A 12,121-nucleotide genomic window follows, 5' to 3' on the forward strand; every position below is an offset into this window, starting at 1 on the left:
GACAGAAACTGAAAGAAACCAGTCAAATACATGTCTGTGTGTCTCCTTGTCTTGATATTGCATGATGGTTGTAAAGGAGTGTCGTTAGTTTCCTGTCTTCTGAGAAAAACCAGGTGTGACCATGGAGGGGAAATATTACTTGGCTTGGGAACTGGTGAGGGTTGGTAACAGCAAGGGCATCTAGCTGTAAAAAATTTGCATCAATAAAACTCCGCCTGACCATTGCAAGCATAGGAAAATGGACGGTGATGAATGCTATTTCCAATAATTCTTTGTTCAACAAGAAACCCGTATGACAATTAGGATAAAAAAAAAAACCTGTCATAATTACATACCTTGTATGGTTCTGTGGAATGGAAGGCAATGCACAGATTAAACTTCTCATTCTTGACATGGAAGTTTTTTCAAACTTTGACTGGCCATCAGCTAAATGACAAATGCATCACTTGCTTTGATGCTGTCTGGCCTAACGGACAGCAAGGTATGATGAGGGTCTCAAGTCAGTGAAGACTGAATTTGTATCTACACACACATTTATAGAAATGGACAAGACGAGCCATTGCCCCCGCAGGGAAGATTTTCCTCACCATGCTGGCAATGGTTACCAGGGCTAAGGCTGCTGAAACACCCCTGACTCCTCACATACCCTGCAGCTGGGAATGATGACTCTCCAGCTTCCATAGAACTCTATCTTATTTCTTTATTGCTCAGAAGGGGCTAAACATGGAGGGGACAAACAAGGACAAAGGGATTAAGTCGATTACATCGACCCCCAGTGCGTAACTGGTACTTAATTTATTGACCTCGAAAGGATGAAAGGCAAAGTTGACCTCGGCGGAATTTGAACTCAGAACATAAAGACAGACGAAATACCGCTAAGCATTTCACCCGGCATGCTAACGATTCTGCCAGTTCACCGCCTTAATAGAACTCTATCTTGACCTCTTCAAGTCTGCAATTCCAATTGGTAAAAGAAAAACGGAAGCAGGACAAAAGTAAATTGATGTAAGGGATTTTTTTTTCTTGCAGTTTTTGGAATTTAGCGGAAGCAATAAATAAATGACTTGTTTGTAATGTTACAGAAATGGATAAGATATTTTTGAGGAAGACTAGCCATTGCCCCTGCAGGAAAGTCTTCCCTCACCATGCTAGCAATGGTAAGGTTGCTGGAACACCCAGACTTAGATATATAGAGTTGCTGGCGTGGTTGAGTGGTTCAGAAGCTGGCTTCTCAAACATAGATATTCAGGTTCAGTCCCACTGCACAAATGTCTTCTACTATAGCTGACCAAAGCCTTGAGTGGATTTGCTAGATGGAAACTGAAATGAAGCTCTCTGTGAATATATATATGTAGGTAGGTGCAGGTGTGGTAAGAAGTTTGCTTCCCAACCACATGGTTCTGGGTTCAGTCCTACTACGTGGTACCTTGGGCAAGAGTCTTCTACTATAGCCTCAGGCCAACCAAAGCCTTGTGAGTGGATTTGGTAGACAGAAACTGAAAGATGCCAGTCGTATGTATACATATATATTTATGTGTGTCTGTGTTTGTCCCCCGACCATCGCTTGACAACCGATGTTGGTATGTTTACATCCCCATAACTTAGCAGTTTGGGAAAAGAACTGATAGAATAAGTACCAGGATCGATTTCTTTCACTAAAAGGCGGTGCCCCAGCATGGCCGCAGCCGAATGACTGGAACAAATAAAAGTATATACACCTTCTATCTTTTACTTGTTTCAGTCGTTTGACTGTGGCCATGCTGGGGCACTAGTTTTAAAAATCTTTTTTTAATGGAAGAAATTGGGCCCCAGGACTTATTCTTTGAAAGCTTACTACTCATTCTTTTACTGAACCACCAAGTTATGGGGATGTAAACACACACACAATGTATGTATGTGTGTGTGTGTGTATATATATATATACACACACACACGATGGACTTCTTTCAGTTTCTGTCTGCCAAACCCACTCACAAGGCTTTGATTGGCCTGAGGCTATAGTAGAAGACTCTTGCCCAAGGTGCCATGCAGTGGGACTGAACCCAGAACCATGTGGTTAGGAAGCAAACTTCTTACAACACAGCCATGCCTGCACCTTAATAATAATAATAATAAATATATTTTTCATTATTTAAAACTGATTGATTTGGCTTTGTGCGACTTAAAGTTTCACAGGCCCCTAACAGAAACCCATCTCTTTCAAGTTTAGATTACTGAATGAAGGAACACAGGAAGTCCAAGACGACCACTGGTCAAGACAGATCGCATAATGTTATCAGAATAAGATCGGTTGCTCAGTCACAGCAATTCCTTTAGAAAGGGGAATTTCTTTGATTGCGTGGCTGGACAGGAAGTTGGTGGTGCAGTGGAAGATTGGTGAGTGTGTGTCATCATCATCATTTAACGTCCGTTTTCCATGCCGGCATGGGTTGGATGGTTTGACTGAGGCCTGGCAAGGTTTCTACAGCTGGATGTCCTTCCTAATACCAACCACCCCCAGAGTGTAGTGGGTACTTTTTATGTGCTACCGGCACAGAAGCCAATCACAGGTGGCTCTGGCGTCTATCACATTCAGATAAGGCTTTTTACATGCCACTGGCATCAACCACATTCAGATGGTGCTTTTTACATGCCACTGGCAAAGGAGCCAGTCAGGGGACACTGGCCACAGCTATGATTTTGGTTTCACTTGACTCAACAGGTCTTCTCAAGCATATCATACCGCCCGATGCATCAAGGGTACTTTTAAATGGGCTGGACATGCAATACTGGCATCGGCCATGGCTGCGATCTCACTTTAGTTGCCGGGTCTTCTCAATCACAGCATATCTCCTAAGGTCTTGGTCTCCGGTCATTGCCTCTGTGAGGCCCACACGTTTGAAGGTCATGCTTCAGTACCTCATCCCATGTCTTCCTGGGTCTACCTCTTCCACAGGGTGCGGTACTTCCTTGCACAGCTGTCCTCATCCATACATAACACATGATCATACCAGCGCAGTCGTCTCTCTTGCACACCACATTTGATGCTTGTTTGTGTATGTATATATATGTGGTGTGTATATATACATTATATATATATATATATATATATATATACACACACCTGTATATTGCATTATGGTTGTAAATGAGCATCACCATCATACACTAAGTATCCTTCATTTCCTATCTTCTGTGAAAACATGTCTGGCCTGGTAAGTGTTGCTTGGAATCAGATGAGAGTTGGTGGCAGGAAAGGCATCCGGCTATAGAAAATCTACCTCAATGAATTGTGCGACCCATGAAAAAAAAATGCACATTGATGATGATGATGATGACGATGATAAATACAAAGCTTTATTAAGTGTTGTCACCTGCAAATTCACTTTATAAACAAGGCAAAGGGAACACAAAATTTTAAATAATGTACATTTATTTTATACATACATGTATTGTATATATACTCACATATTAGCTCAAGCGATATTACATCTCGTTCACAAAATTCCATGTCTGAAAACAATTCTTTACAAAGAGATGGTTGACAAAAAAATGTCTGTCAAGCTTGGTAACGCTGCAATGTCTCATTCTAAAAATAAACACTCACATCTTCAAAATCTCAAAGCTATGAGATAATCTATGATTAATCTTGTGAAATGTGAATGTATATAAGCATTATATATGATGAAGTTATCCGAATGTTATAGGGTGAGATAAAAATGTGTTTGTTTTTGTATGTAGGTAAGTAGCATATTAAAATCCTAATTATAGATTTTACAGGTGGTAAATTTAATCTCCTGCCCTGGTTAAACTTGACCATGTGGCCATTAGATATCTCCAGACAAGTCCAGCCAGTTGCAACAATTCGGGACATATTGTTACTGTTGTTGTTTATCTTCTGGCTAGTCCAGACCAATGATGAAAGACAACCCAAGAGTGACTGTCCTGTTTTTTTTTTTTTAAATTTGAGTAACAGGGATCCATCATTATCTGAAGCTGAGAGTATATTTGGTCACCAGAAACTGAATGAAACCTGTCACACACACACACACACACAATAAATGAGGGAAATTGAAATTGGAGTTAGCAAGAATCTTTATTCAATACAAATTCTTCCGAACTCCATTTTCTGTTCCCCTCATTCATTTTAAACTCAATGAACACTGCAGAATTCCTGACATAGACCCAGTGACACATACCACTGTGGATGACATCAGATAGCCTAAACAGTGAAAGTGCTTTAATCGGCATACAACCAACCATATACCTGAGGTCCAAATAATTAATTTTATATATGTATATATATATAGGTGCAGGAGTGGCTGTGTGGTAAGTAGCTTGCTAACCAACCACATGGTTCCGGGTTCAGTCCCACTGCTTGGCACCTTGGGCAAATGTCTTCTACTATAGCCTCGGGCCAACCAAAGCCTTGTGAGTGGATTTGGTAGACAGAAACTGAAAGAAGCCTGTCGTATATATATATATGTATGTATGTGTGTGTATATATTTGTGTGTCTATGTTTGTTTGTCCTCCCAACTTCGCTTGACAACTGATGCTGGTGTGTTTACGTCCCCGTTACTTAGCAGTTCGGCAAAAGAGACCGATAGAATAAGTACTGGGCTTACAAAGAATAAGTCCTGGGGTTGATTTGCTCGACTAAAGGCGGTGCTCCAGCATGGCCACAGTCAAATGACTGAAACGAGTAAAAGAGAGTAAAAAGTATATATAATTGTACACACACACACACACACACATATATATATAATTGTACATACATATACAAGTTTCCAACCTGAAAATCCTTACTTACCAGGGAAAAACTGAAAAGGGCCCCAAGCGCAACCCTTCTTTTGATTAAATCACAAAAAAAAGAGACAAGCTTCTAATTATTTATGTGACTGTGTTTGTTTGTTTTTTTTTTGTATGTGTTTGTGTGTTTTTTTTATCTATGAGACAATGGTTGCTTCTTCTGGTGCCGGTGCAGCAGCAGCAGCAGCAGCCGATGTTGTTGTAACTGTTGCTGCTGTGCTTGTGGTCGGAGGTGGTTGCAGGGGCAGCGGAGGGATGAGGATTGCCCGTAGCTTCTCGTTTAACTGAGAGATTTCAAGGTTGTACTTCTCGTACGACTTGACCAGTTGAGTGAAACGGACCAAACCTGAAGCAAAAGACAAAAGAAAATGGAAATTAGACACGAGAGACAAAGGATTGGCGCCAGAAAATTGGCAGATTTGTAAGAGCATCACTAGGAATGCCTAGTGGTGGATTCCTTATGCTCTGAGTTCAAATCCACACCAAGACAAGGTCAACTTTGCTTTTATGACTTACTATTCTTCGGTATTGAGGCGGCGAGCTGGCAGAAACGTCAGCACGCCGGGCGAAATGCGTAGCCATATTCGTCTGCCGCTACGTTCTGAGTTCAAATTCTGCCGAGGTCGACTTTGGCTTTCATCCTTTCGGGGTCGATAAATTAAGTACCAGTTATGCACTGGGGGTCGATGTAATCGACTTAATCCATGGGTAGTAAAGAAATAGGTATCCATTTTATTAGTTCAGAAACTGTACATTTTGGGTATGAGACTAATCTCCTCACTCACCCTGGAAAGCATTGTAATACCTGGCCCCTGTGGTATATTACAATTGAGTTTGCTCAAGCTAGGTCCTTGACCCTTTTGTTACCATATTTCTGTTGGAATTCTTTTCCTTTGCTTCACACATTATTTATGATAAAATAATATATTTACAAAATGATATAGTTATGACATATTTCTGTCATGAAACTGCCCAAAGCACCCTTCACACAAGGGCACTCTGCTAAAGGAACACCTATACGAAGCCTCAATCTGAGACCCTTTTGCAGCAAACTGCCTGCAAACCTTTTTGCTTCCGTTTATCTTTACGACTTGATGAAAGTCAATATTTTCTCTGTTGACCTCAGCCTCAGTTAATTTTGTTTTTCTCTCAGTTTTGTGTTTTCTGGAAGAAAAGCCCTCATTGAGATGTGATGTCAACCCGAAATTTCAAGTGGTCATAATCCATTGGTGGCAGAGGTACCATGTGGCATTCTACATATACATCAATACATGAATTTACAATGGTTAAATTTACTAAAAACCACAAAATGTACCTCCACCATTTCTTCCCAAATCGACCAACTGGGTAATATGCCTGATATTGGTCGGATTTATCAATCCCACCCATATATTTGTTATAACAAATATTCACTAGGGGTTTCCTCTCAGCACCAACACCAGGTTGTCCATTAGAAGACAGAAATAAAATCTGTCTTTTGTCTTTGAAAGCAGTAACTAAAAAAATTTTCGTTTTGCATTTGTAAAATGTCCCCTCTTTCTTTAAATTTTGTTTTCATTTCATACGGTAAGCCTTTACGGTTTCCCATAACAGTACTGCACGTCTAAGTACTTACATGGGCAAGATTTTCTGTCAAAGCCACTGAAGACAAAAAAATGGTCAAAACAGAGGTGTCGGTGCTGATGGTGAAATGGTTCAGTAAGAGACGATACAACATCATATCCCAATCCATATGGTCTGTTTCCATTATATTTTTTACCTGTGTAAACATCAAAGTTTACACAATATCCAGTCTCTGATTCACAAACTTCCCATACCTTGATCCCCTATTTAGTAGGTTTGGCAGGTATGTACTGCCGAAAATGTACTCTGTCCTTATAGCCTATCATGGCTTCATCTACACTGAGATTTTTCCCAGGTAAATAAACAGTTTTATAACTATTAAGGAGTAAATCAATTACAGGACATAATTTGTAGAGGGGATCATAGTTTGGGTCATTTTTGCTGGGGGCATTAGCAGAATCAGTTAAATGTAAATACTGAGATATTTTTGAATACCTCGTCTTCAACATTATACTTCAGATATATGGATCACCACACCTTATATGAGGACTCCAGTAGTTCCAGTCGAGGAAGCTGTTTAACACCAAACATAATATTAATTGTGAAAAGTGCTCTCACTTTAGCATTATAAGTAGGTTACCATGGTGGATCACTTCTTCCACGAATAGAAATTAAATTATATGTTATGCATATTTGTGTGTTTTCTCTGCAACATTTTCAAAAAAACTTTCTGGTAAAAATAAAAATAGTCCAATGGTTGAGCATCAGGAGGTAAATCGTGTTTTAGAACAGTTCCTTCTGTGAAATCAGGAATAATGATTGGTGTTGTAATCTTCGACCATGTTGCCATGTTTACGATATCATTTTTATTCTCACAATCTTCCTCGTCCGACAATTAATCACTAATATCGATATCAGATTCATCAAAAGACAAAATACTCTTGCTTTCATGTATATTTTCTATATCGTCAATTGTAAAACCTTCAAAGCCAGAATCGCTACTTGCTGGCGCCATTTCTTTAACAACTAAGGTTCACACTTCTCTTCAGACGTTGAAAAAAAAAAAACCACGTGGTCTAAACAATTTCACAGTATTTATACTTGAATAAAGGTGGGGAAAGGTTTCATCTCACATCATCTCAAAGCTGCGAGAATTGAATAACGTGATTTGTTTATTTTTTTAGTGATTTTGTAGAACAGCCAGATACAAATGGGTTGGACAAATAAAGGGGAATTAATTTTGGCCAGTTTGAACCCTAAAAGGTTAAGCCGGTCAGCTGGCAGAGTTGTTAGCATGCTGGGCGAAATGCTTAGTGGTATGTCATTTCTCTTTATGCTCTGAGTCCAAATTCTGCTGAGATCGACCTTGCCTTTCATTCTTTGGGGTTGATAAATTAAGTACCAGTTGCGTACTGGGGTCGATCTAATCAACTGACCCCCTCCCCCAAAATTTCAGGCCTTGTGCTTACAGTAGAAAGGATTATTATTATTATTATAGGCGCAGGAGTGACTGTGTGGTAAGTAGCTTGTTTACTAACCACATGATTCCAGGTTCAGTCCCACTGCGTGGCACCTTGGGCAAGTGTCTTCTGCTATAGCCTCGGGCCAACCAAAGCCTTGTGAGTGGATTTGGTAGATGGCAACTGAAAGAAGCCCGTCGTATAAATGTATATATATATATATATATATATTTATGTGTGTGTATATGTTTGTGTGTCTGTGTTTGACCCCCTAGCATCGCTTGACAACCGATGCTGGTGTGTTTATGTTCCCGTTACTTAGCGGTTTAGCAAAAGAGACCGATAGAATAAGTACTGGGCTTACAAAAGAATAAGTCCTGGGGTCGAGTTGCTCAATTAAAAGGCGGTGCTCCAGCATGGCTGCAGTCAAATGACTGAAACAAGTAAAAGAGTAAAAGAGTATTATTAAGGTGGCGAGCTGGCAGAATTGTTAGCACGCTGGACGAAGTGCTTAGCAGTATTTCATCTGCCACTACATTCTGGGTTCAAATTCCCCCGAGGTCAACTTTGCCTTTCATCCTTTCGGGGTCGATAAATTAAGTACCAGTTGAGTACTGGGGATGATGTGATCAACTATCCCCCTCCCCGCAAATTACAGGCCTTGTGCCTTTAGTAGAAAGGATATTTGAGCAGCATCAATTTCATTAGTTGCTAAGAGTCTGCAAAGGTCATGACCTCTTGCCTTTGATTAATTATGCCCTCCTCCCCAAACCTACCTCACTCTTGAGATAAAAAAAAAATAACATGGAAGTAAGGAAACCAGCTGTAATTGAGGATTGAACACAGATTCATTGATGAAACGGACGGACAGACAGACAGGGTGGGTGGGACGGTCACAATTGGATCACTTTTGATTATCGAATCTCAGATCTGCTCAACAGGGATGGCTGACCTGGGGCCAAACAACAAAGGGTGACGTACCTTCTCCATTTCCTGGGAATCCATATTTTTCAATGATACCCATTTCAATTTGTGTTGCTAACGGGAAAACAAGTTGCATCGTTTTCAACATGTCGTTGCCAGCACTCTCTCGGGCTTCGTCTAATTGAGCGACATTCTCTTCCTTGTTCAGCGTGTCGAGGATTTCGTTAAGGACCACTGAAACAAAACAAACAAATTGTCTAAATCAGGACTTTACTCTTTTAGTTGTTTCAGTCATTTGACTGCGGCCATGCTGGAGCACCGCCTTTAGTCGAACACATCGACTCCAGAACTTATTCTATCGGTCTCTTTTGCCGAACCGCGAAGTAACGGATGTAAACACACCAGCATCGGTTGTCAAGCGATGTTGGGGAGACAAACACAGACACACACATATACATATACGACAGGCTTCTTTCAGTTTCCGTCTACCAAATCAACTCACAAAGCTTTGGTCAGCCCGAGGCTATAGTAGAAGACACTTGCCCAAGGTGCCATGCAGTGGGACTGAACCCGGAACCATGTGGTTGGTAGACAAGCTACTTACCACACAGCCACTCCTGCGCCTATCAATTTTTATTATTTTATTATTTTTTTTTTCTGGTATTATGTCTTGAGTTCAAATCCCACCAAAGGACTTTGCCTTTCATCCCTTATATGGTTTAATTGAAGAAATGAGGGTTGATGTAATCAATTAACCACCCCACCCCACAAATTGCAGGCTTTGAGCCAATATCAGAAAGGTTTGTTATTAGTATAATTTCTGATAGATCCATCCATGGCATTCTCCATCACATGCAACACATCCATGGGATAGATTGCAAATAGATCTGGCTTTGGCAGGGGCACACCACCAGTTTGGATCAGTCCAAGGTATTTGACAGGGTAGACCATCGCCATCTGGTGGCTGTCCTAAAATCTGTCTTCAGAGGCTGCATCATTGCAATGTAGAGTGGCATTTGCTTGATGGTCAAATTAAAGAGCAACTTCTTGGAACCTTTCAGCATTGAATGTTTGGTCTTTGCTAAGAATGCAATTTTTTTAGTTGAAGGAGATAACCAAAAAGTACCGAATTGTCGACCAAGTCTTGACTGTTGCAGAGATCCAGGATGAAGAATGATCTGATCACCCTTTTGCATAATTACATTGTATAATTAATGGCATGGCTGTGTGGTAAGAAGCTTGCTTCCTAACCACATGGCTCTGGGTTCAATCCCACTGCATGGCATCTTGGGCAAGTGTCTTCTACTATATCCTCAGGCTGATCAAAGCCTTGTGAGCGGATTTGGAAGACGGAAACTGAAAGAAACCTGTCGTATATATATATATATATATATATATATACCGGAGTAAACACATAAATGTGAAACAAGGTGGAAAAAAAAGTACTCAAATACCAGTGGTAGAGTAATATGCTTTATTTTAAGCAGCAGAAAATTCAACAAAATCTGTTACTCTGAGTTTCTCGTTGCCGTTCATTAGACAGTTTTTCTAGCAAAAACTGTCTGATGAACGGCAACGAGAAACTCAGAGTAACAGATTTTGTTGAATTTTCTGCTGCTTTAAATAAAGTATATATATGTATATATGCATATGCTATGTTTGAGTCTGTGTTTCTACCCCCCCCCCCCGCTTGACAACTGGTGTTGGTGTATTTACGTCCCCGTAACGTAGTGGTACAGCAAAAGACACCGATAGAATAAGTTCCTGACTTTGAAAGAAAAAAGAAGGGGTCCTATGGTCGATTATTCGACTAAAACCCATCAAAGTGGGGCTCCAGTATGGTCGCAGTCAAATGACTGAAACAAGTCAAAAACAAAAGATGTTTCTAATTAAAATACCTGTAAGTTAACAGAATATTTCCCCCTCTACGTAGCAAACATGTTTTTTTTAAAAATTAAAGTATTTTTATTCCTACCCTTAAAAAAGAAATAAATAAAAAAAAAAGGGGGAAATAATACTTTGTTTTCGCGATTTCATGTAAACTATATTCATACACAAACCTCATTATGCCGAAATTTCAATTAATTATAAAGCTGAGCCTTCCAATCACATGGTTTCGGATTCAGTCCCAGAGAATGGCACCTTGGGCAAGTGTCTTCTATTTTCGCCCTGGGCACCGATCAAAGCCTTGTGAGTGGACTTGGGTAGCTGAAGAAGGAAAGCAGCTCATTACACACAGACTGTCTGTCTCCGATAATCTGCGTTTGTTTATGTCCCCGTAACTTAGAGGTTCGACAAAAGAACATCAATAGAATAAGTAACAGACTTAAAACAAACAAAACATAAGAACTGCGGGCGATTCGTTCAACTAAAAACCCCTTTAAGATAATGTCCCAGCATGGCCACTGACCAATGGCTGAAACGAATAAAGGATAAAATGGTTAATTCTTTCATTCAAGAATTCGGTACAAGCACCTCATAAATAGCCACACAGTCGCTTCTCTTACCGAATTCGGTAATCTTTCAGTCTAGAGTGTTTAAAAAGTAAAAAAATGAAAGGGGAAATAGTAAGTGGAGGGGAGGATAAATAAGTGAACTGTTAGACGAAGCAGACCTGGGCTACGGCCACCGAAAAGGGAACGAAAGTCTTTGATTTTGGAACAGAATTCCTCCTCCAAATGAATTCGTGTAAATATGACACAAATAAATTGTCCGACGTTCCAAAATGTCGCCGTAATTTTCTTTTCACCTCGCATCCACATATTCTCCCCATTTTGCGTGTGGACGTCCTCATTCGTGCGACCCACAAAGCCCTCCTGGGGCCACAATCCGTGAGGGTCGAAGCCGTCGTTAAGGCTTCGTTTCTATTTACTTTTTTAAACACCATAAACCGAAAGATTACCCCGAATTCCACAATAATTCTTCAGCGAAACAGCAAAGCAGTCAGCTTATCACAGCAGCACCACAGAGACGGATCGAACCCCGCATTTGGCCATTGTTCCCTTACCTTTGCAGTCTTCGCTGGAAAAATGTTGACCTGACGCCGCCATCTTCAACAGTTGAATCTCATTACGGGCGGTGTAAAGTTAAAATAATCCCCAACACAGAAAAAGTGCCCCAGTCCAGACAAAAGCATAAATATTTCGATAGAAGCTCATTCACCTTATACAAAGATAAAATAGAGAAATGATGCCCCCGCGCTCTCTCGACCTGCTAGGAAATGTTACTAAATATCCCTCAAATACACGCTATTGTCTTAAACAGATACGTGTATGGGAACGTGTATGTTGTGGGGGAGGGCTTGTGTCTTCAGAATAATGTAATTAAATTAAATTTAATGTAATTAAATTAATTTAGTAGATTCTTCGTTATTTACAAAAGTAAT

At 40.3% G+C, this 12,121-nt stretch overlaps 1 protein-coding gene across 1 annotated transcript; it reads right to left on the bottom strand.

Annotated features, from left to right (window-relative positions):
- Positions 1–4,899: 4,899 nt before the first annotated feature.
- Positions 4,900–11,900, bottom strand: LOC115223282 (protein C10-like). The gene is made up of 3 exons (XM_029793789.2): positions 11,744–11,900; positions 8,794–8,970; positions 4,900–5,135 (listed from the first exon to the last, which is right to left on the bottom strand). The coding sequence occupies exons 1-3, from the start codon at positions 11,784–11,786 to the stop codon at positions 4,927–4,929; spliced, it is 429 nt and encodes a 142-aa protein (XP_029649649.1). The 5' UTR covers positions 11,787–11,900; the 3' UTR covers positions 4,900–4,926.
- Between the last annotated feature and the right edge of the window lie 221 nt (positions 11,901–12,121).

The sequence above is a fragment of the Octopus sinensis genome, linkage group LG22, assembly GCF_006345805.1.
Source record: "Octopus sinensis linkage group LG22, ASM634580v1, whole genome shotgun sequence".
NCBI lineage: Eukaryota > Metazoa > Mollusca > Cephalopoda > Octopoda > Octopodidae > Octopus > Octopus sinensis.

What these genes read in the sequence shown, in the direction of transcription:
- LOC115223282 (XM_029793789.2), bottom strand. Translation starts at nt 11,786, where the DNA reads ATGGCGGCGTCAGGTCAACATTTTTCCAGCGAAGACTGCAAAG. An exon ending in TTCCAGCGAAGACTGCAAAG is followed by an intron (nt 8,971 to 11,743) that starts GTAAGGGAACAA and finishes GTTTTGTTTCAG; the next exon opens with TGGTCCTTAACGAAATCCTC. An exon ending in ATTCCCAGGAAATGGAGAAG is followed by an intron (nt 5,136 to 8,793) that starts GTACGTCACCCT and finishes CTTTTGCTTCAG; the next exon opens with GTTTGGTCCGTTTCACTCAA.